The following is a 24827-nucleotide window of genomic DNA, read 5'->3' as shown; positions in this document are numbered from 1 at the left end:
AAGGAATTGCATCCCGGACATAAAACCATAAAACCTCCTTTAGGTGATTAGCTTGCCTGTCTGTTAATCTTTTTATAACTTGAGTATATTGTCGTAGAACACCTTTTCAATCGGGGCTTCCCCTCGGACTTGTGGACTTGGGACTTCCTTTCCAGCCCACCCTCGGGTGACCCTTCCTGACCTCCCTACAATTGGGTCTGAACACATTTTAGAACAGGCAAGGGCAAACCTTGGCCCTATGGGTATTTTGGACTTTAACTGCCACAATTCTTAACAGCCAGTAGGCTGTTAGGAATTGTGGAAATTGAAGTCTAAAACACCTGAAGGGCCAAAGTTTGCCCATGCCTGTTTTAGAGGATTTGAAAGCAGGAGTGAGATGGATTAATTATTCAATTGCATCAGATGCCACTGAGTAGAACTCTCAATCATTTGAGCTCCTTGGGAATAAGAATACGTAACAGGGATAAATGCAGTGCATGGAATAAGAGGAGAGAGTGTAATTCAATAGTGGCTGTTTTTTTTATGTTGATGTGGTTTTATTTCAGTGGTAGGGTTCAATGCCTTGTGTAACTCCATTAAGATTTGGAAAACGCAGAATCACTTTCCCAATGTAGAAGTTCTTGGCTGCCTTGATATAGCAGAGCCTCTTCGAGATTGCTAGCACTTGATTCTATATTCGTCATGGTCAACAGTTTTCTCGTGGCTCCACATGAGAAGAATGCAGTCATCCAGAAGATCTTAATTAACTGTTTGATGATGATGATGAATTTTATGTTACCTGCCTCTCTTCAAGGCAAGATACAACATAAAGTACATAGATTAAAACATAAGACCATCAAGACACATATATAAAAAGACGTAGACCCAAGATTAAAACACATTAAAGTAATTCATGCCAATAAAAGGTAAGGTTAAAATGGATGAGGAAGCACCTGGGCTTCTGAACAGATTAAAAATCAAGAGTAGCAGTCCCTTGAACTAGTGCATGAACACATGAACAAAGGGATCTTAAAGCACCTTAGTAGCAGAAGCCTTCTTAGATGAAGTCTGCTTCCTCAGATGTGAAAAGCTTATGCCATCAATGTCATTCTTTCTTTTGGTCTCTAAGGTGCTGCAAAGGTCCCTCTGCATACTCATGTTCCAGACTAACTCCAGTCTTTAAATTTCAATCACTATTGTGTATGCTTAAATGATGAATAAAGGCAATAAGTAAACTCCATGCCTCCAAAAAGGATCATGTCTGGTAGACTTTGGAAGACAAATTATGAAGGAGAGTATCATTCTTTTACAGCATGACTACACTTTGAAAGTTAGTTTTGCAGTTAAATGCCAGAGGAGGAATGTCCCATGGTTCAAGCACTAGCTTGCATTCTGTTGTGGATATTGAGATAATAATTATTATTATACTTAGTTGTATCCCATTTTTATCTATTGTTGAAGGTGTAGAGCGAGTGAGCTGAGTGAGAGGGGTATAAGCTAGTGGCTACAGCCTTCCAATTACTTTTGAAAAGTTACTAAAATGTAACTAGTTTTTTTAACTAAAATTAACTAAAAAGTAACTTTTGGGGAAACTTTAAGAAAGTTACTTTAAGAAAATGTATACTCTGATGATGGGCAGATTTTTAAAAGCAGAGTGATTCGGAATTTAGGCACGTATATAGTTTTATTACATTTTAATTTTGATTTGTTTAAATAGCACAAATGGTTTTTTAAATTTTTATATTTTTTAAAAAATAAATTCATATTATTTTTAGGTAGCATTTTTTATTTTTATTGCTAGTTGCCTTTAGTACCTGTATTGGGAGAAAGGCAGGAAAATATGAAGTAAATTAATAAAAATAATTTTAAAATGCTAAGGTAAGGTAAAGGTTTCCCCTGACGTTAATTCCAGTCGTGACCGACTCTGGGAGTTGGTGTTCATCTCCATTTCTAAGCCAAAGAGCTGGCGCTGTCCGTAGACACCTCCAAGGTCATGTGGCCGGCATGATTTCATGGAGCGCTGTTACCTTCCCGCCGGAGCGGTACCTATTAATCTACTCACATTTGCATGTTTTCGAACTGCTAGGTTGGCAGGAGCTGGGGCTAACAGCGGCCGCTCACTCCGCTCCCGGGATTTGAACCTGGGACCTTTTGGTCCGCAAGTTCAGCAGCTCAGCGCTTTAACACACTGTGCCACCACCAGAAATTTAGATAACTAAATTTCCTCTGTTTGTTCATGCTCATCACTAATAAGTTACATACCTTTTAAAAATAACTTCTCTCTTTTTGAACATTTGGAAGTTTGTAAGAAAGCCAGGAAGAAAGGTGGCCGTGAAAAGAATGTTAAACCCTTGATTTGCTTGTCTTTGAAGTTCCTGCATTTAAGGGGGCATAACGTGAATTCCCCATGAGATTGGCTTTGCTTTGAGGGCTTAAAGGTGTGTCCCTGATATGTGTTTATGTGTTGCTTTTGTGATTATAGATTCAGAGGCAGGTCAGACTCACATTAGTCTCATATCTATGGTGAAACTTTAAAAAAAAATTTGCTGAAAGGGAAATTCTTGAGCCATTGCTTTTTGTCCATGTGTTCTGTTTACAGAGAATGTTTAAAATTCGAGTTGTGTAGTGCTCATCAGTTGGGCAAGCAGCAAGTTCCTCTTTAGCGGAAAACTGCAAAGACCCTGGGAAGGGAATGCTCTTGTTTTAATTTTCACAGAAACCTGTTTGTCAACGCACTGATGAATCAGGTGGCTATTAAGGAATAGGGCGATACTTTACCTTCAAAGAAAAAACAATTCTGGGATGTTTACTTGTGGAATTGTTAATTTTAAGAAGTTCAGAGTTCAGAGCGTTTAACTTTTTAGAGATTTCACAGGCTTGAAAAGTAACAGATTGGGAAAGTGGTCATAGTAAGTTCCCTGAAGGAATGGACTAATGTCCAAGTGGCCTCGAAGTCTTTATTAGGGAAAATGCAATACTTTGCTCACAGTATTGATTGAATCACATATTTCCTCTGTCCAGAAATAACACAGCACCTAGTCTACATATCCATTGAAAAACAGTGGTAGAATGGGCTGCATGAGTCCAGATTGGAGGATGGCCAGGTGCTGTCTTTTAGTTTTTAGATAGAAAACCAGGTATGACAGAAAAGGATAAAGCCAGTCTGAAATACATCCATCTTAAACTGTGTTTAAAGACATCCAAAGAAGGAGAGGCCTCCACTCTTTTATGCAGTTTATTTCATTTTTTGAGCAATTCTTACAATCAAAAAGTTCTTCCTAACATCTGGACGCAAACACTGTTCTTGGAGCTAGAATCAGTTGGTTCTTACTTTAGTCTCTGGTACTCTTTTCAGCTTCTGCATGATATTCTTTCACCTCTCAGTTTTCTCCAAGTGAAATTTTCTTAATTCCTTTAGTTGTTCTCCATAGGACTTGGCTTCCAGACCTTAGACCAGTAGTTCCCAACTTTTGGGCCTTCAGGTGTTTTGGACTTCAGCTCCCACACTTCCTAACAGCTGGTAAGCTGGTTGAGATTTCTGGGAGTTGAAGTTCAAAACACCTTAGAATCATAGAATATTAGAGACCTCATGGGCCATCCAGTCCAACCCCCTGCCAAGAAGCAGGAAATCGCATTCAAAGCACCCCCGACAGATAGCCATCCAGCATCTGCTTAAAAGCCTCCAAAGAAGGAGCCTCCACCACGGCCCCGGGGAGAGAGTTCCACTGTCGAACAGCCCTTCTCACAGTGAGGAAGTTCTTCCTGATGTTCAGGTGGAATCTCCTTTCCTGTAGTTTGAAGCCCTTGTTCCGTGTCCTAGTCTGCAGGGCAGCAGAAAACAAGCTTGCTCCCTCCTCCCTATGACTTCCCTTCACGTATTTGTACATGGCTATCATGTCTCCTCTCAGCCTTCTCTTCTGCAGGCTAAACATGCCCAGTTCTTTGAGCCTCTTCTCATAGGGCTTGTTCTCCAGACCCTTAATCATTTTAGTCGCCCTCCTCTGGACGCTTTCCAGCTTGTCAACATCTCCCTTCAACTGTGGTGCCCAAAATTGGACACAGTATTCTAGGTGTGGTCTGACCAAGGCAGAATAGAGGGGGAGCAGGACTTCCCTGGATCTAGACGCTATTCCCCTATTGATGCAGGACAGAATCCCGTTGGCTTTCTTAGCAGCTGCATCACATTGTAGGCTCATGTTTAACTTGTTGTCCACAAGGACTCCAAGGTCTTTTTCGCACACACTGCTGTCAAGCCAGGCATCGTCCCCCATTCTGTATCTTTGATTTCCATTTTTTCTGCCGAAGTGAAGTATCTTGCATTTGTCCCTGTTGAACTTCATTTTGTTAGTTTCGGCCCATCTCTCTAGTCTGTCCAGATCGTTTTGAATTCTGCTCCTTTCTTCTGGAGTGTTGGATCTCCCTCCCAGTTTTGTGTCGTCTGCAAACTTGATGATCGTGCCTTCTAACCCTTCGTCTAAGTCGTTAATAAAGATGTTGAACAGAACCGGGCCCAGGACGGAGCCCTGCGGCACTCCACTTGTCACTTCTTTCCATGATGAAGACGACGCATTGGTGAGCACCCTTTGGGTTCGTTCGCTTAGCCAATTGCAGATCCACCTAACCGTAGTTTTGTCTAGCCCACATTTTACTAGTTTCCTTGCCAGAAGGTCGTGGGGGACTTTGTCGAAGGCCTTACTGAAATCCAGGTACGCTACATCCACGGCATTCCCTGTATCGACCCAACTCGTAACTCTATCGAAAAAAGAGATCAGATTAGTCTGGCATGACTTGTTTTTGGTAAATCCGTGTTGACTATTAGCAATGACCGCATTTGTTTCTAAGTGTTCGCAGACCACTTCCTTAATGATCTTTTCCAGAATTTTGCCTGGTATTGATGTGAGGCTGACCGGACGGTAATTGTTTGGGTCGTTCTTTTTTCCCTTCTTGAAGATAGGGACCACATTCGCCCTCCTCCAATCTGCTGGGACTTCTCCCGTTCTCCAACAACTCTCGAAGATAATTGCCAGTGGTTCTGAAATAACTTCCGCTAGTTCCTTCAGTACTCTTGGATGTAGTTGATCTGGCCCTGGTGACTTGAATTCGTTTAGAGCGGCCAGGTGTTCCTGGACAACTTGTTTGCCTATTTGGGGCCCAAAGGTTGAGAACCTTGGGGCCCAAAGGTTGAGAACCACTGCCTTGGACCATCTTGGTTTCCAATTTTTAGATATGTTCTAGCTTGTCTACATCCCCTTTGGATCCCTTTGGTCTGGCAATACCTTTCTTGGGACCTGACTTTGGGTTTTGGACCAATGTGAATTCTTGCTTATTTATCTCCCTAAGAGTTTAGAGTTGTTGCTTTTGGATTTTTATTTTAACTCAGAGAGGATATTTCCCATTGATACTTGCTTCTGGCAAATCCATAGGGATTATGTTAGGTTTCTGTGTTTTACCTAGACTTTCCAGTGTGGAAAGGTTGAAAACTAGCATTCCATGGTGTAGAAATGAATTTCAGTATGTCAGCATGCCTAAATAAGGCTTAAAATTCAGAAAGTAGTAAAGGAGAGGAAAGATGAGATGAGAAGGTTGTGGTGTGCAAAACTGGAAAGATGTATCCCTAAGAAAGAGAAGCAGAAAATAGTTAAGAAAGTTGCCAGGATATTTCCTGGATGCAGCTTTCAAGAGAGTTTCAGTGACTGGGATATACTACATATCTCTTTGGTTATCCTTTCTGTTAGCACAAGTGGTATGTGTTACGTAAAGCAGTAAAAAAGGGCTGGGAAAATATGAGAATTTATACTCTTTATAACATTCAGTATGCACCTTTTACTATGCATATATTTTAGCTGAGAGCGTGCAGACAGGCCTGTTGCCATTTCTTTCGTTTCTGCTGTTGAAGCTCAGCAGACTGAGACTTTGTGGTATTGGATAACCTTTTTGGAAACGAAAGGTTGGATACAGGTGTGGTGAAACCGATAGCGATTACTCAAGCAAATACATTCTCTTGCTGCACCTTACTGCAGGTATTATTTTGGGCCTTGCTTCCTTTGTTTTCACAACTGAGTACAGCCACATAATATTTTGTGGTTTTTTTGGTGTTTGATCTCTCCTTATAATTTTCCTGCATAAACCTTTTAATTTTCACATAGAACGATGTCTAGAATGGGCTGGTGCTCCTCTTGTCATTTACAAAACAAATAGAAAATAATGGTCACTGATTATAGTTTGACTGCTCAACTGAAGACTGTAGATATGGGCCACTTACTTTATCTGTCCTTTCCTTATAAGCCAAATAGTTAGGACTTTGATATCAAGGAGAATAGTCTAAAGCTGTGGGTCTTGGACTTCGAACTTTGCCATGTGTAACTGCACCTTGTTATAAGAAATGTATGTGCCATATATGGCATATCTTGTGTGATACGATGTGATCCCCAAGGATAGGAAGACCCTTCCCACTCTTTCTGTGCTCTTTGAAATAGGAATCACATTGAGATTGTCAGTATCGAGGGATGTTATCAAGGCACATATCATCAGAAGGCAGACCTCCAGCTGTGGGATGGAGCAAAATAAAAAAATTCTTTGAGAGTGCAGAATTCTTATTTCCAGTGGCACAGTTTACTTAGTTGTTTATTTTAGATAGAATCATAGAATCCTAGAGTTGGAAGAGACTCCAGCGACCACCATCCAGTCCAACCTCCTTCTCCATGCAGGAAAAGCACCATCAAAGCACCCCTGACAGATTGCCATCCAACCTTTGCTTAGAAACCTCCAAAGAAGGAGATTCCACCAGATTCCTAGAAAGTAGCAAATGCAATTGCCAAACAGCTCTTACCACCAGGAAGCTCTTCCTAATGTTTATGTGAAATCTCTTTTCCGGGCATTTGAATCCATTGCTCCATTGTGTCCTGGTCTCCGGAGTGGCAGAAAACAAACTTGCCTCCTCCTTGATATGACATCCTTTCAGATATTTAAACATAGCTATGTCACATTTGTCTTGCTATGGGGATTCAGTGCTTTGACTGTGCAGAAGTTGATGCAGGGCCCATCCTTAGTACCCGGCAACTCCCATTTGTTTGCCCCAAACACTTTCAAGGAATAGACTTTAGATGCCGTCTCTTGAGCGGATTCCCACTGGCGCTGAATGCTTACCAGCACATGTTTTACAAGCATCTCTTTCCTTCTTTGCCATAGTTACTCTCAGTGCTGCAGAAAAGTTAGAGATCAAGGGATAGGTGGGTAGATCTCTATGAGAGCAGCCCATATAGTTAGGATTCTGAGCAGGAGATCTGTGGGGAGAAGGGATGCAAGTCAGGGGCAGCCAGATAAGGAAGCTGCCAAACAATGAAAAAGTATGAACCATTGGGCTAAAAATCAAGATTGGGGAGACATGTAAGGAATGTTGGTGGCTAGCTCTTCTTAGGGTCAAGCCAGTTTTTAGGGGCACCGCTGTGGGATCAAAGAGTAAATCTCTCCCTATGAACATCTATCCACAAAGAGCACCAGAGATCTTTGGCCTGGACTACAGCTGACCATGATAAACACACAGAAAAAAAATTCTGTTGTTGAAGCCTTCAGATAATACAGAAAGGAAACCTCCCGTCCTGGCATTTTGATTTTTAGAATTCAGGGAAGGAAGGCTGTGCTGAACCTTTCCTGCATGATGATGACATACTTCTGAGTCAGTAAGGGTTTCAGGACAGGAAAGTGGGGCGCAACAGAAGGCCCTGTGAGTCAAGGGCCTCCAGTGAGGCTGTGATGTGCTGCACACCTCCCATCGAGTTTGGTGAGACATGTCTCCATGTCATCTATGGGTGAGCAAAACACAGCCTGGGATTCCTCTGCATTCTCTAGCTTGCTCCCCACCAACAAGTAATCATCCACCAAAACATTTTTCTTCTTTTAAACAAATTGCAGCACCCCTCCTCCAAAACATTTAATCTAACTACAGAAATCTCTCCATATCCACAGATTCAACTATCCATACCTTGAAAATAACACACACACCCCAAAGAAAAATCCAAGAAGCAAACCATGATATTGTTGTTTATGTACCATTTTATTGTGCCGCAATATTTAATGGGACTTAAGCATCTACAGTTTTGCTACCCACAGGGGGTTCTGGAACCAAACCCCAATGGATGCCAAATTACCTTCGGGATCCATATACTGTATAAACTCTGGAATCCACCAATATACTCCTTTAACCAGGGAGTTATCCTTCTTCGTTACTATTGACATGGAACTTTGATTTACTTTGAATGATCGATTTTGAAGAAGAGTGCTACAAACCTTGAGAATATTATCAAGACTATAATAAGACTACTTTAAGTACCAATAATTATATTTGTTAAAATTGGACATTGAAATATGTACTTATCTATACAGTTGGAATATATAAACTGATACTACAATCATCTATATATTTAAAAGAGTGATGGCATCACGGCAATTCACAAAACAACAAAACTACAGGCCCCCCAACCTCAAAATTTGACAACACAACCCATCATCCACGCCTCAAGGTTGATACAACAAAAAGAAAAGAAAAATAAAGTCCTAATTAGAGGGAGAGCAATAATTTTTTTTATCCAATTGCTGCCAGTTTAGAGGGCTAATCTCTGCCCACTTGGTTGCCTAGCAACCAAGGGACAGCCAGGTTTCAGTTAGGGGACAGGCAGATTTAGGCCTCACTTAGGTCTCTTCCACAGATTATCTAATTTGCACTGGATTATATGGCAGTGTAGACTCAAGGCCCTTCCACACAGCTATATAACCCATTTATAATCTTATATTATCTGCTTTGCACTGGATTATCTTGACTCCGCACTGCCATATAATCCACTTCAGTGTGCATTTTATACAGCTGTGAAGAAGGGGCCTCATATAATCCAGTTCTAAGCAGATAATATAAGATTAGAAATATACAGTAGAGTCTCACTTATCCAACGTAAACAGGCCGGCAGGATAAGTGAATATGTTGGATAATAAGAAGGGATTCAGGAAAAGCCAATTAAACATCAAATTAGGTAATCGTTATACAAATTAAGCACCAAAACAACATATTATACAACAAATTTGACAGAAAAAGTAGTTCCATGCGCAGTAATGCTATGTAGTATTTACAGTAGAGTCTCACTTATCCAACACTCGCTTATCCAACGTTCTGGATTATCCAACACATTTTTGGATTATCCAACGCTTTCAATATATCGTGATATTTTGGTGCTAAATTCATAAATACAGTAATTACTATATAGCATTACTGTGTACTGAACTACTTTTTCTGCCAAATTTGCTGTCTAACATGATGTTTTGGTGCTTCATTTGTAAAATCATAACTTAATTTGATGTTTAATAGGGTTATCCTTAATTCCTCATTATCCAACATATTCGCTTATCCAACGTTCTGCCGGCCCGTTTATGTTGGATAAGTGAGACTCTACTGTACTGTATTTACAAGTTTACCACTAAAATATCACAATGAATTTAAAACACTGACTACAAAAACATTGATTATGAAAAGGCAGACTGCGTTGGATAATCCAGAACATTGTATAAGCGAATGTTGGATAAGTGAGATTCTTCTTTAATATGAAATAATTACTGGGATAGAATAATGCAGAACAATATAATCTCTAAAACCAGGAGAGTAAATAAACAGGGGAATTCCACACAGGAAACAATCAGGGCCAGCTAACACCTCCCAACAAAGTATTCCCATCATCAAAGTCTGACAAATCCTGTTTTCTCAGGGCCACAGACAGTAGAAGCACATAAAATATCGCAAACAACACCACTCTGAAAACAAGGGAATTCCAGACAGGAAACAATCAGGGCCAGCTAACACCTCCCAACAAAGTATTCCCATCATCAAAGTCTGGAAAATCCTCTGTTTTCTCAGGGCCACAGACAGTAGAAGCACATAAAATATCGCAAACAACACCACTCTGAAAACAAGGGAATTCCAGACAGGAAACAATCAGGGCCAGCTAACACCTCCCAACAAAAAATTCACTCAGGGAGGAAACAGCCAGGCTTTAAAGCTGCAAGGCCATTACATCCTAATCATTTTTCCTAATTGCAGCATTCATACTTGCCTCCAACAAACAAACAAAACCAATCAGAAATATTGTATATTCACAACCTTTAGGAAATAATATCCCCTGATGGCACAGCGTGTTAAAGCGCTGAGCTGCTGAACTTCTGGACCGAAAGGCCACAGGTTTGAATTGGGGGAGCGGAGAGAGCCCCCACTGTTAGCTCCAGCTTCTGCCAACCCAGAAGTTCGAAAACATGCAAATGTGAGTGCATCAATAGGTACTGCTCCGGCGGGAAGGTAACGCCGCTCCATGTAGTCATCCCACATGACCTTGGAGGAGTCTACGGACAACGCCGGCTCTTTGGCTTAGAAATGGAGATGAGCACCAACCTCCAGAGTCAGACACGACTGGACTTAATGTCTGGGGAAAACCTTTACCCTTGACCTTAACTACCACCAATTCCTCAATACTTTATTTCCCATACCACCAGACTTCGCCACAGCAACGCGTGGCCGGGCACAGCTAGTAATATATAAGTGATTATATCACTTGAGAAAGTATAGAACTATAACTTACTTTATAGTATATTATATACCATACTTTCCCTTTTTTCCATTTTGCTGTATACAATAGACATCTGTGCATAAAGCAGAAGGAGGGTCAGACTGGATAATAATTTAATAATAATAATAATTTTATTTTTGTATCCCGCCACCATCTCCCCGAAGGGACTCGGGGCGGCTCACATGGGGACTATCCCAGACGACAACAGATTAAAATACAACCAGTAAAATTAAGCATTATAAATACATAAAACATAAACAATAACAACAATTAGTTAAAACAACAGAATAATAATAACAACTGGACATGCAAAGGATAAAAGTATAAACTCTGGAAGGGGTACCTGAGGTACAGTAGAGTCTCACTTATCCAACACTCGCTTATCCAACGTTCTGGATTATCCAACGCATTTTTGTAGTCAACGTTTTCAATATATTATGATATTTTGGTGCTAAATTCATAAATACAGTAATTACTACATAGCATTACTGCGTATTGAACTACTTTTTCTGCCAAATTTGTTGTCTAACATGATGTTTTGATGCTTCATTTGTAAAATCATAACCTAATTTGATGTTTAATAGGCTTTTCCTTAATGCCTCCTTATTATCCAACATATTCACTTATCCAACATTCTGCCGGCCCATTTATGTTGGATAAGTGAGACTCTACTGTATATGAGGACAATCAAAAATGGGACAGGGGATGATTTCAATAATGAGCCGAAGGGTAAGGAACAATGTTAAAGTGAAATATTTCACACCATTGTAAACTGGAGTGGAACTCTAGTGGAATATAGTCCACCTGGGAGCCCACTGGTGTTTCCTTCTCTGGAGGTTTTGAAACAGAGGCTTGACGGTCATCTGCCAGGAGGGCTTGATTGTGTCTTCCTGCCAGGTTAGACTGGATGCATCCTTTCAATTCTCTGACTATATGACTTAGCTTTTAACTCTTAAGGATATCACAGTATGAAATGGCTTCACTAGCAAATAGCCTATTCTGGTTCATGTATTTGCTCAGTAATTTGAAGGAAGGCAGACCGAGCACAAAGCCTTGACCCATTTTGTTGGAACATCATTTCAAGTCACGATGGATGCAAGGAGGTGAGGGATCACTCTCCTTCTTCCCAAACCAGTAGAATAAGCATGAGCAAACTTTGTCCCTCCGGGTGTTTTGGACTTCAACTCCCACCATTCCTAACAGCCGGTAGGCTGTTAGGAATGGTGGGAGTTGAAGTCCAAAACACCCGGACAAAGTTTGCTCATACCTGCAATCGCATTGTTGCCGTTTGTGCAGGCATTATGCGATCAACACAGAGGTGCACCTTTCCTCCCAAAATCTCTTTGTTTTGTTTTGTTTTGTCTCTTCAGTAAAGTTGAATTTGTTGTGAACATACCTGTTACCTTTCTCTTTAAATTGCTGACCATCTATTTCTGTGTGATGTCTCTTAACTCTTTCCCCCATTTCTTTTATTTCAATGTTTCCCCCGAAAGGGATATTGCTGTATGAGCCCCTGTGATGATGGATATGTAAGTTCCTACATCTTCTTCCTTTTAAAACCTTTCCACTTGTCTTGTGCATCCTCTCACTTTATCTGTCATTAATTCACGCTTGTTACCTGCAGTCCTTCTTTTATTCGCTGTTGTATGGCAAAATATATGGCCATTCGGAATGCTTGCATGGGAAAACACGGAAGTAGGCCTGTCAGCCAGTGAAGAGTATTAAGGAATAAGACTATCAAATCCATTAAACATGTAAAATCTGCTTAAATTTGTGAATGAATGAACCTAAAGGTTTTCCTTGTTATGTTTTCGTCCTTGGAGGGCGATGCATGCATATTTTGCAGCAGATACTGTCTTAAAAAGAAGTCATCTCCTTTACATTTGAAGCGAATGCCTCTTCTTGAATGTTTGCATATAGGTTTTTGTATTAAAATGGTATTCTATGTTTTAAAATGCATGAATATTCTTAAGATTCTTTAGGTGCACTGATAAGCACAGTTACGTACTTATGGCAATGAGATCAGAATATACAGTAGAGTCTTGCTTATCCAACCTTTGCTTATCCAACGTTCTGGATTATCCAACGCAGTCTGCCTCCCACCCAGATCCACAGCTGTTCCTCTAGATAGCAAGGACTGAACTTTTTATGGATTTAACTTCCGACAATGTTGTTACTGGAAGTTCATTTTATGCAATTCTATCTTTATTTGTAGTCAAGTTTTTAGTAGTCAGTGTTTGTGTAGTCAATGTTTTCAATACATTGCAATGTTTCGGTGGAAAATTCATCAATATAGTACAGTAGAGTCTCACTTATCCAAGACTCGCTTATCCAACGTTCTGGATTATCCAACACATTTTTGTAGTCAATGTTTTCAATATATCGTGATATTTTGGTGCTAAATTCGTAAATACAGTAATTACAACATAACATTACTGCGTATTGAACTACTTTTTCTGTCAAATTTGTTGTATAACATGATGTTTTGGTTCTTAATTTGTAAAATCATAACCTAATTTGATGTTTAATAGGCTTTTCCTTATCCCTCCTTATTATCCAACATATTCGCTTATCCAGCATTCTGCCGGCCCGTTTATGTTGGATAAGTGAGACTCTACTGTAATTACTACATAACGTTACCATGTTTTGAACTGCTTTTTCTATCAATTTGTTGTAAAACATGTTTTGGTGCTTAATTTGTAAAATCATAACGTAATTTGATGTTTAATAGGCTTTTCCTTTGTCCCTCCTTATTATCCAACATTTTCACTTATCCAATGTTCTGCCAGCCTGTTTATGTTGGATAAGCGAGACTCTACTGTAATCTATCTATCTATCTATCTATCTATCTATCTATCTATTTATTTACTTAATTTGCCTGACTTTCTCTCATCACGTGGCTCAAAGCAGCATGCAGTGTTTTAAAAAAGCATAATGCTATTTTTAAAAAACCTCTGAACACAAACCTAAATTTCTATTTTACATACTAATTTATTACTACATTTTAAGTGTCTTTCAAGCCATATTTCAATAGAAATAGGGCTTTTAATGTCATATTCAGCACCTCAGATTCTACCTGGAAATGAATCAGCAGCCAGTGGAGTTGTTTCAGCAAGAAGGTTATATGATCCCCATACCCTTTCCCAGCATGTAATCTCGCTGCGGCATTTTGAACCCATTGAAATTCCTGAACAATTTCCAAAGGCATTTCCACATAAAGAGCTTTGCTGTAATCAAAGCAGGCTGTAATCAAGGCACTTACAATACAGAAATATGGAAATTGTGGCTTTAGTGTAGTGTAAGATGCTATAGGTCAGAAGAGACCCACCTGTGAATCTTTCAAGGATAATTCTTTAGCTAAATTGCAGTTGCAATAATCTGTATATTAGCATAAATGCTGTTCTGAGGATTTGAATTGAGAAACATTGCTTTCTGTGCTCTTATATGCTGCAAAGAATTGGGGGACACTGGGTTGCTGTGAGTTTTCTGTGTTCCAGAAGCATTCACTCCTGACGTTTCACCCACATCTATGGCAGGCATCCTCAGAAGTTGTGAGGTCTGTTGGAAACTAGACAAGCGGGGTTTATATAGCCGTGGAATGATGTCCAGGGTGGGAGAAAGAACTCTTGTCTGTTGGAGGCAAGTGTGAATGTTGCAATTGGCCAGCTTGATTAGCATTAAATAGCTTTGCAGCTTCAAAGCCTGGTTGCTTCCTACTGGAGGAATCCTTTGTTAGGAGATGTTAGCTGGCCCTGATTGTTTTCTGTTTGGAATTCTCTTGTTTTCTGAGTATTGTAATTTATTTACTGTCCTGATTTTAGAGTTTTTGAAGCTGCAAGGTGTGATGACCCATGGGCCTTGTAGTCCTGCTCAGGACATTGTAATTCCTGATGAAGATGAAAACTTGGGTTTTTTACCTTCCCAGTCTGAACTGGATTCTTCTCAGTCAGATCTTTCCCAGGCAGATCTGGGAACCTTGCACCTGCAAGAAAGTTGTCTCCCAGAAGTATGTCAAACAAGCCCAGAGCCTACTTCTCCCGTGTTCTTGCGGCGGGAGTTTTGTAAACAACAGAGAAGTTTGGAATCAGCTTCGCGCAGGAGTGCGAGGATTGCAGCTAAGAATGTGGCCAATTAAGACTGCTTCTCGTGAGAATCTTTGGGGAGTCTCACATCTGGTCTCAGAGTTTAGCTTTCGGTTCTGATTCCCAGAGAACTGCTTCGGCGGGAAAGTTAGACTCTATTTAGGTGTTTTACCCGCGTAGTAACTTCGCGGAGTCAATTCGTCAGCCTACGGAGCGGGTCGTGTCTGGACAGCGCGCTCCGATTCAAGCCTCGCTCTCGCTCAAGCCTTGCCTTGCTATCCAGCCTTCGCCTTGCTTCCCAGCCTTTGTTTACCTACGGACTTTGCCTTGTTTCCCAGAACCAATCCTTGCCTTGTACCACGGATTTTACCAAGTTATCCCACGGACCTTGTTCTTGTTCCTAGTTACCTTGTTCCACGTTCAAGCCTTGTTTCAAGTATCAAGTTATTTCCTAGCCTCGCTCAAGTTTCATGGACTAAAGGACCTTGTCATCTCCCCTCACTTTGCTTGGCAAAGTGAGTGTTTCGGTTATTGGATTACAACTTTGGACCTTAATATTTCTTATTGGACATTGCTTTTTTGGACTAATTCTGACCTTTCCTGAAAGGTCTAATTCTGGACTATTTTCTACACTTGTTTTTATTAACTTTATATATTCCTTCAATAAAGATATTAGATAGATTCTGGCCTCTGTGTATGGTTATTGGTGCCTTGCAGCCTGGGTCCTGACAGTTTGACTCCGCCACCTTAAGCACCAATTAACCTCGGCCAGTATGTCTACCGGAGCCGGACCTGGACCGGGCGGCCAGCCGATTACCTACACCATCGACAAGGATGAGGTGGACCGAATCCGTGATAAGCTCAATGCACAGGATGGGGAAATAAAGGGTTTGAAGGAACGCGGAATCCGTCTTCCGGCCATGGCGTTGCCAACCAAGTTTACTGGAGAAGCTTCTAAGGTTCATGTTTTCCGTCGCCAATGTCAAGCTTATCTAGAGGCCCGTGCTGCCGAGTTTCCCCAAGAAGACATCAAAGTGGCGTGGGTCTACAGTCTTCTAGACGGGCCAGCGGCCAACTGGGCGACGGCACTGTTCGACCAAGCCTCTCCACACCTAAGATCAGCGCAACGCTTCTTGGACCACCTTAAGGAGACTTGGGGAATCGAGGACAATTTGGAGGCAGCCGGTCACAAACTCCGCCGCCTCTTCCAAGGAGACAGACCCATGTCTCAGTACATAGCCGAGTTCCGAGTGCTGGCCCACAACACCGGCTGGAATGATGTAGCCCTTAGAGGACAATTCCGGGAGGGTCTCAACATCGAAATGCTGGAGGAAATCTCCAAGGTGGATCCTCCCCAGACCCTCGAGGCACTCATTGATCAATGTTTACGGGCTGAAGTCATGATTGCCAACAGGAAACAGTGGGTTCGAGGCCAGGGCGGTAGAGCCGGGGCAAAACCCCCCGCTCCCGCCAGCGTTCAGCCACGTCCGGTCTGGAGACCCCCACCGCCAACCCCATACCCCAGAGGGAGCGAGGAGGTGCCGATGCAGTTGGGCAATGTGCGTCCCAGACTAGATGCCGCCGAGAAGGCCCGTCGTCAACGCTTAAACCTCTGCTGGTACTGCGGGAACGGGGGCCACTTCGCCAGAGAGTGCCCAGCCAAAGGGAAGCCTGCCGCCCGTCTTGCGGCGGCGTCCTCCACGGAGACGAAGACGTCTGAGCCGACTGGCACACAGCCGGCGGGGGAAGCCAACGACCGGGTGTAGAGAGGCTCGCCAACCCGGTCAAAAAATCCATCCAAGAGCCGCCAACCGGGGTCCTGTTCCTTCTCGTGGTCACATTATGGTCAGCAAAAAGGGGACCCGTCATGATCCACGCCATGATAGACTCTGGAGCTACCAACAATTTCATCGATAGAGAGTATGCCGACTCTCTGGGATTACAATATCATGATTTCAAGAATGCCCGTGTGGTGCAAGCCATAGACGGCCGCCCCCTCAAGACGGGCCCCGTAAGTCAGTGGTCGGAACCCACCAGGATGTGGATAAGGGAACATATGGAAGAGATTTCCTTCTTTGTTACCGAGGTTCCCCATTTCCCTGTGATTTTGGGAATTCCATGGCTGACTCTCCACGACCCTAACATCTCCTGGTCCAACAGAGAACTGCAGTTTGCTTCACCGTACTGCCAAAACCATTGCCTCGTAGCCAAGGTATGCCACGCCACAGACACCGAGCCCATCATCACCTTGCCAAAGAAGTACTCCGAGTATTGGGATGTATTCAATGAGAAAGAAGCCGAAAAATTACCCCCACATAGACCTTATGACTGTGCCATTGACTTGGTGGAGGGGGCCCCGATCCCGCGAGGGCATCTCTACTCCCTGACTGAACCAGAGCAAGAAGCTCTCAGGGAATTCCTAGAGACAAACCTTCGCAAGGGATTCATCAGACCCTCTCAATCCCCAGCCGCCTCCCCAGTGATGTTTGTGAAGAAGAAGTCAGGGGAACTACGCTTGGTGGTGGACTACAGAGCATTGAACAATATCACCAAGCGGAACAGCTATCCCCTGCCCTTAATCTCGGATCTACTGGATCGGCTTCGAGGAGCCAAGGTTTACACCAAGCTGGATCTTCGGGGGGCTTACAACTTAGTTCGCATCAGGGAAGGGGACGAGTGGAAGACCGCCTTCCAGACCAAATTCGGATTATTCGAGTCCCGAGTTATGAATTTCGGTTTATGCGGAGCCCCCGCAACGTTCCAGCATTTTGTCAACGACATTTTTCAGGACTATCTAGACAGGTTCTTGATAATCTACCTGGACGATTTTTTGGTGTTTTCTAGATCACAATCAGAACATGAGAACCACGTCAAAATGGTGTTACAACGATTGCGGGATCATGGACTTTATGCCAAGCTGGAAAAATGCGCCTTTGATCTACAAGAGGTAGATTTCCTTGGTTACCGCATCTCGCCTCTAGGGCTTTCCATAGATCCAGCCAAGGTTTCAGCAGTATTGGAATGGCGGGCGCCAACTAACAAGAAAGAGGTGCAGCGTTTCTTGGGGTTCGCGAACTATTACCGCAAGTTCATTCCAGATTTTGCCCGCTGGTCCGACCCCATCACTAGCTGCATCCGTGGAAAGCAGCCTTTCCGCTGGACTGATCAAGCAGAGAAAGGGTTCCAGCAACTAAAGAAACTATTCACCTCCCAGCCAATTCTACAGCACCCAAATCCTGGAACCCCTTTTGTGGTGCAGGCGGACGCCTCTGATGTGGCAATTGGGGCTGTACTCTTACAACCGGTGGGAGATCACCTCCATCCCTGTGCCTTTTATTCTCGTCAACTAACCACACCAGAGAGGAATTACACCATTTGGGAAAAAGAACTACTGGCCATAAAGGCAGCCTTTGAAACTTGGAGACATTGGCTAGAAGGGGCCAAATTTCCCATTGAAGTCCACACTGATCATCGTAATCTAGAACATCTAAGAACTGCCCGCAAACTAAATCAGAGGCAGCAACGTTGGGCTTTATTCTTTGAACGCTTCAACTTCCAGATCCATTATGTGACCCCAGCCCAAACCAAGCAAGCAGACGCCCTGTCACGTAAACCGGAATACGCTGCAGGACGCAAGGAGACCTTTGAATCCCAACTGCTACAACCCGAGAACTTTGCCACGCTCACGGTGGGGAACACCAAATCCATTCCCATTGGTTCAACTTCCCCTACTCCAGGACCCATCTGTGCTCAAGAAATCAGGGCTAGTCAGCAAGCAGATGCCTGGGCGCAGGACCAACTTCGCCAAGGTCTGCACTTTCCCTTTTCGCTTAAAGATGGGCTGCTCTCCTATAGAAATCATGTTTATATCCCACCCGGACCGGGCAGGGAAAAAGCGCTTCGTCTGTGTCATGACTGCAAACCAGCAGGACACTTCGGACTATTTAAAACTATGCATTTGATCCTAAGGGATTTTTGGTGGCCCAAGATCCGCAAGGATGTGGAAAAATATGTCAACACCTGCCCAGTATGCCAGCGCTCCAAGATACGAAGGGAGAAGCCCTCAGGGCTTTTACACCCCCTTCCTACCCCATCTCGCCCATGGGAAATAATTTCCGCGGATTTCATCACTGACCTACCACCTTCCTGTGGATTCACCACGATCTTGGTGGTGGTGGACCTTTTCACCAAGTTAGCCCATTTCATTCCCTGTGAAGGCCTCCCCACGGCCAAAGAAACTGCGGATCTATTTCTTCAACATGTTTTCAGACTACATGGATTGCCCAAGAGTTTAGTCACAGACCGTGGATCTCAATTCACCTCTCGTTTTTGGAAGGCACTACAAAAACTATTGGGCATAGACTCTCGCTTATCTTCAGCTCATCATCCCCAAACAGATGGGCAAACGGAGCGCACCAATGCCACTTTGGAGCAGTATCTTCGCTGTTATGTAAACTACCAACAGGACAATTGGGCTTCTCTGTTACCACTGTCTGAGTTTGCCTACAACAATGGAGTTCAAGCTTCTACAAAAGAAACGCCGTTCTTTGCAAACTACGGCTTCCATCCACGTTTCTTCCCCCCTGTCATTGAAACTTCAGAAGTTCCCGCAGCAGAGGATTGGCTGCAGGAACTCACAGCGGTGCAACAACTTTTGCTCCAGCAACTGGATCAAGCCAAGGAGGACTATAAACGCCACGCTGACAAACATCGCCAGCCGGGCCCCGAAATCAAGGTAGGAGATCGGGTTTTTCTGTCCACTCGCTTCCTGCCCTCCCACCGCCCTTGCCGGAAGTTAGATGCCCGTTTCATTGGCCCCTATCCAGTGGTGGCGCAACTTAACCCCGTGACTTTCAAACTCCAACTTCCGCGTTCAATGCGCATTCACCCAGTGTTTCACCGTTCCCTGCTCCTTCCGGCGGATGGTGTGCGACCTGATACAGACCAACCGGCCCCCCCTCCTGTTTTGATGAATGGGGAGGAGGAGTTCGAGGTTGAGGACATTTTGGATTCTCGCTTTCACCGCCGCCGCCTACAATATCTCATTGACTGGGTGGGTTTTGGCCCTGAGGAACGCTCTTGGGAAGACGCCTCCACAGTCCATGCTCCTGATCTAACCCGTCGCTTTCATCAGACCTATCCCACCAAACCGCGACCTCGCGCCTCGGGGAGAGGGCCCCAGTTTGGGAGGGGCCTTGAGGAGGGGGATAGTGTGATGACCCATGGGCCTTGTAGTCCTGCTCAGGACATTGTAATTCCTGATGAAGATGAAAACTTGGGTTTTTTACCTTCCCAGTCTGAACTGGATTCTTCTCAGTCAGATCTTTCCCAGGCAGATCTGGGAACCTTGCACCTGCAAGAAAGTTGTCTCCCAGAAGTATGTCAAACAAGCCCAGAGCCTACTTCTCCCGTGTTCTTGCGGCGGGAGTTTTGTAAACAACAGAGAAGTTTGGAATCAGCTTCGCGCAGGAGTGCGAGGATTGCAGCTAAGAATGTGGCCAATTAAGACTGCTTCTCGTGAGAATCTTTGGGGAGTCTCACATCTGGTCTCAGAGTTTAGCTTTCGGTTCTGATTCCCAGAGAACTGCTTCGGCGGGAAAGTTAGACTCTATTTAGGTGTTTTACCCGCGTAGTAACTTCGCGGAGTCAATTCGTCAGCCTACGGAGCGGGTCGTGTCTGGACAGCGCGCTCCGATTCAAGCCTCGCTCTCGCTCAAGCCTTGCCTTGCTATCCAGCCTTCGCCTTGCTTCCCAGCCTTTGTTTACCTACGGACTTTGCCTTGTTTCCCAGAACCAATCCTTGCCTTGTACCACGGATTTTACCAAGTTATCCCACGGACCTTGTTCTTGTTCCTAGTTACCTTGTTCCACGTTCAAGCCTTGTTTCAAGTATCAAGTTATTTCCTAGCCTCGCTCAAGTTTCATGGACTAAAGGACCTTGTCATCTCCCCTCACTTTGCTTGGCAAAGTGAGTGTTTCGGTTATTGGATTACAACTTTGGACCTTAATATTTCTTATTGGACATTGCTTTTTTGGACTAATTCTGACCTTTCCTGAAAGGTCTAATTCTGGACTATTTTCTACACTTGTTTTTATTAACTTTATATATTCCTTCAATAAAGATATTAGATAGATTCTGGCCTCTGTGTATGGTTATTGGTGCCTTGCAGCCTGGGTCCTGACACAAGGCTATTCAATGGTAATCAAGGTGGCCAATTGCAACAATCACACTTGCCTTAAACAGACAAGAGTTATTTCCCCCCACCCTGGATATTCCACAGATATATAAACCCCACTTGCCTATTTTGCAACAGACCTCACAATCTCTGAGGATGCCTGCCATAAATGTGGACAAAACGGCAGGAGAGAATGCTTCTGGAACATGGCCATATAACCTGGAAAACTCATGGCAACCCAGTGATTCCAGCCATGAAAGCCTTCGACAACAGAGTGGGGACCTTTGTTCTCAACTTGAAGTCTTGGAATAGTGAAAATATATGTTTAAGGAGATTGCATCAGGATTCATTATGACAGGGATGGGGACTCATGGGTGGATTTCAGCATAGTAAATCGTACTGATCACTGCTTTGTCACATACTGGGACAAGTACAGGCTGAACCGGTCCTGACGTGTTTTGGAGGAATGCTGCAGAGACTGATTGCGTGGCCTAGAAGGTTAACTTGTAGTGGATCTACCAAGATAATGGCCCCATTTATCATTCCCCCCATGCCCATCGTGGCCCATTTCCTTCCTCATATGTCTTTGTCCCAGAGATATTAACCTGCAGGCAGGGCCTGTCGTTCGTCGTAGGCATTATTCCACCCTTTGTTTTGGAAAAGGCATTAGAAAGAATTATATACATGGTGATCAGCCTTGGAGTGTCAGATCTTCACCTAAGTCTAGCAATAGGCATGGGCAAACTTCAGCCTTTCAGGTGTTTTGGACTTTGACTCCCACCATTCCTAACACCTAAAATGCTGTTTGCAAGTCTTATGGTTCTGAGCTGTTCCTACTGCAGCCCAGATGGCTATTTGCATGCAGACATCGTTGTCAAGAGGACTTTGTGAGAGTTCCAGATTGCCCACAGACAGTGCATTCTTTGCAAGGAAGAGAGGATATTGGCTGGCCAAGCCGACGGCAAATCCGCAGCCTAGGAACGGAAACAGACCTGACTTTTATTATTATTTTTTAAATGGTGCATCTCTGTTTAGAGCTGTCCAACCCTCCCTCATAAAACAGTAGGATTGTATCCAAGGGATCCCTTTGTGTAATCAATTTACTAATTTTTCTTACAAGTTGTCATCAGCTCTCTATGCAAATGTAGGGGACCAAACAGGGCAAGATCCTTGGTTATGCTTGCATGGTATCAATCTATACTCACCTAATACACAGTGGGTATTCAACACCACTCTTACCTAGTGAATAGCCGCATTGTGCACCTAATTGTGTATCTCGTATTATGTCTGCTTATTGTCCTGTTAGAAAAATGCACAGTGATTATTTCTGCAATCTCAGTGGATCAAATAAAGACATTGAAGGCATGGACAGATCCAAGAATATGCAACTCCGTGCCTGGACTTCTATTTTTAGTCCTATTTGCTAAAAAGGCAAATGACTGGATCCCAGAGCAAATCAAGCCTGAGCTCTCCCTGGAAGCCAAAATGACCGAGACACTCGTACTTTGGACATATCATTTTTTTTCTGTGTCAGGAGCAACCAGAGTTGCTTCTGAAATGAGAGAATTGGCCATCTGCAAGGATGTTGCCCAGGGGACGCCCGGATGTTTTGATGTTTTACCATCCTTGTGAGAGGTTTCTGTCATGTCCCCACATGGAGCAGGAGCTGATACAGGGAGCTCACCCGCGCTCTCCCTGGGTTGGATTCGAACCTGGCAGCTTTCAGGTCAGCAGCCCAACCTTCAAGTCACGAGGCTTGAAGACAAGACTGATTAAAAAAGACAATAATGCTTGGTAACAGCCCCAGAAAACCCTGTGACAGGTTTGCCTTAGGGTCACAATAAGTCAGTAACACAGCAACAACAACAACAACAAAGGTAGAAGGGGTCACCCATGTAGATAAACTCAGTCTAGAAAACCATGATTCTGAATCTGCAAGTCTCATTCACAGAGATCACCATACTTTGAATTCAACTTGGCAGCAATTAATAACTGCCTTCCTGAAACAATTAACATTAGGAGTCTATGTTCTTCAGGGCCTCAAATGCACATTTCCTTTAGGTGGGAAGCAAACATGGGAAGGAGGAATGAAATATAATAGCCCAGACATGATCAGGTGGGCTGTCTGTCTGGAATCCTGAACATGAACCCTCTCTCTACCTTTTACATTGCCATTCTCACTGGTTGTGCCTGACCATGCCTTCCAGCTACTTTGTCCAATGCTGTCTTAATTTTCCCCAGTGTGTCACAATAATTGAGTTTTGCGAGTTAACATAATGGGTGCTTTTTCTTTCCTTCTCTTTTTTCTTTCTTTCTTTCCCTCTCAAGATAGGACACAGCACTATCTAGGATAGTTCAAATCAGCGTTCTTTTATTGTGGGAATTAGCTGTCTTTTGGTTGGGCGGGGATGGGAAGGGTCTCGCCCAAACAAAAGGGCTGCTGGTATTAATCAAAAGTATTCACAAAAAAGAAGATAAACGAATGAAAGGCAAAAAGAATTTAGGCAGAACACACAATGCATCTGCAGGGCATCTCTGCCAGAGAAGGCAATCCCTGTGTTGGGGGGAAACTTGAGTTTTAAGTCTCTAGGGCTTTTAATTGACGATTATGTATCATCGCTCTTTGATTTAAGCATAATATGAAATGAATTCCTATAGAGGTGTGTGTATACACACCTTCATTTATGAGGGCCATGCTCCTTGGATTACATAGGATGGCTTTGCAAAACCCCATGCGTCCGGATGGTGTGTCGGAGGGAGTAATCTGATCTTCCCCTTGGCATTTCATGCCTTTTGTCCTCCCCTACAAATGCCTTAACAATAGGCCCTGATTGCGGGAGTGCCATGAAAGGCCCTGCGTTATAAGAGAAGGCAAGACAGGAAGGAGCGCACAAAGCAAGGCGACATAATTGTGACAAAAAGACGATGACAATGAATATTCCGGGAATAAATGACACCCATTGACATCACTGAGATGGATGGTGGGAAGATTTGCACAGAATGATTTGGTTTTCTGCTTTTTAGGCACACCTCCAAATCATTTAAACGTAGTCCATCGTCTCAAAAGAGACAATAAAAAGATACTGGGGTTTTGATGTCTTGGGGTATATTGCATTCTCCAAGGGATAGTAGGGATTTTTGGGGTGGGGAGAAGAGACCCTGCAGGATCTTTGAATTAAAATATTTAGGAACACAGAAAATGTGAGCTGGGGATGTATGAAGGGTGTGGGGTGGGGAAGGCTATGTGGTCCTTGCTTACTTAGGCGATCCCTCATAGGTTGAGGACAATTGTCTTTCATTTCTGGTGTTTTGGGGGGTGGGTCTGTAGGTGGCTGAAGAGACCTATTCTTAACCCGCATGTTCTCCCGCAGTGAGGACATTGGTTTCCAGACGGAAGGTGGTCCTGGTCAGGGTTGGTTTAATGCTCCTTCCTCTTGGCACGTTTCTCCCTTAAGCCCTCCATTCGTGCCTCTTCGAACTCCGCAGCACTGCTGGTCACAGCTGACCTCCAATTAGAACACTCAAGGGTCAGGGCTTCCCAGTTCTCAGTGTCTATGCCACAGTTTTTGAGGTTGGCTTTAAGCCCATCTTTAAATCTCTGGTCCTATATCTTGGATTTTCTTATACAGTAAGTCCCCTGTCATCATGGAACCCATCTCTCTTTTATAAAAGTCCTCCAGCTGATTATCTGGTATGTGTCCTGTGGAAGTTACCCTAGAGCTGCATTGGAGGACTTAGCAAATTCTTTGAGAAGATACCTTTTGGGGAATTGCTTAAATCCCCCAATGCAACTCTATGGTGTTCTAGGACCAGACAAAAAGGAATTCAATGGCATTTGGTTGTTATAATTTATAGAACACAACATACAGTTGTTGGCTAATATTCTGTGTGTGCACTCTCTCTTTGTCTCTCATGCAGGCTGCCAACATGTTAAGAGCATCATTAGCTCCTGTGTAAGTACTGTCCTTTTAAACTTAGTGTTCCTTGTT

General features: G+C 43.4%; 1 protein-coding gene across 4 annotated transcripts in view; it reads left to right on the top strand.

The window, feature by feature from the left end:
• The window catches only part of armc9 (armadillo repeat containing 9), a 135236-nt gene that overhangs the window by 23981 nt on the left and 86428 nt on the right, over nucleotides 1-24827 (top strand). For 3 of the 4 annotated variants that reach the window (XM_008120017.3, XM_008120020.3, XM_016997141.2), the window contains exons 10-11: nucleotides 12074-12109; nucleotides 24757-24791. In XM_008120017.3, coding sequence (XP_008118224.1) covers nucleotides 12074-12109; nucleotides 24757-24791 — 71 coding nt within the window. The remainder of the gene's footprint in view (nucleotides 1-12073; nucleotides 12110-24756; nucleotides 24792-24827) is intronic. The other variant, XM_008120018.3, reaches the window with a different exon arrangement.

The sequence above is a fragment of the Anolis carolinensis genome, chromosome 3, assembly GCF_035594765.1.
Source record: "Anolis carolinensis isolate JA03-04 chromosome 3, rAnoCar3.1.pri, whole genome shotgun sequence".
NCBI lineage: Eukaryota > Metazoa > Chordata > Lepidosauria > Squamata > Dactyloidae > Anolis > Anolis carolinensis.
This window is presented reverse-complemented; position numbering and strand designations above follow the sequence as displayed.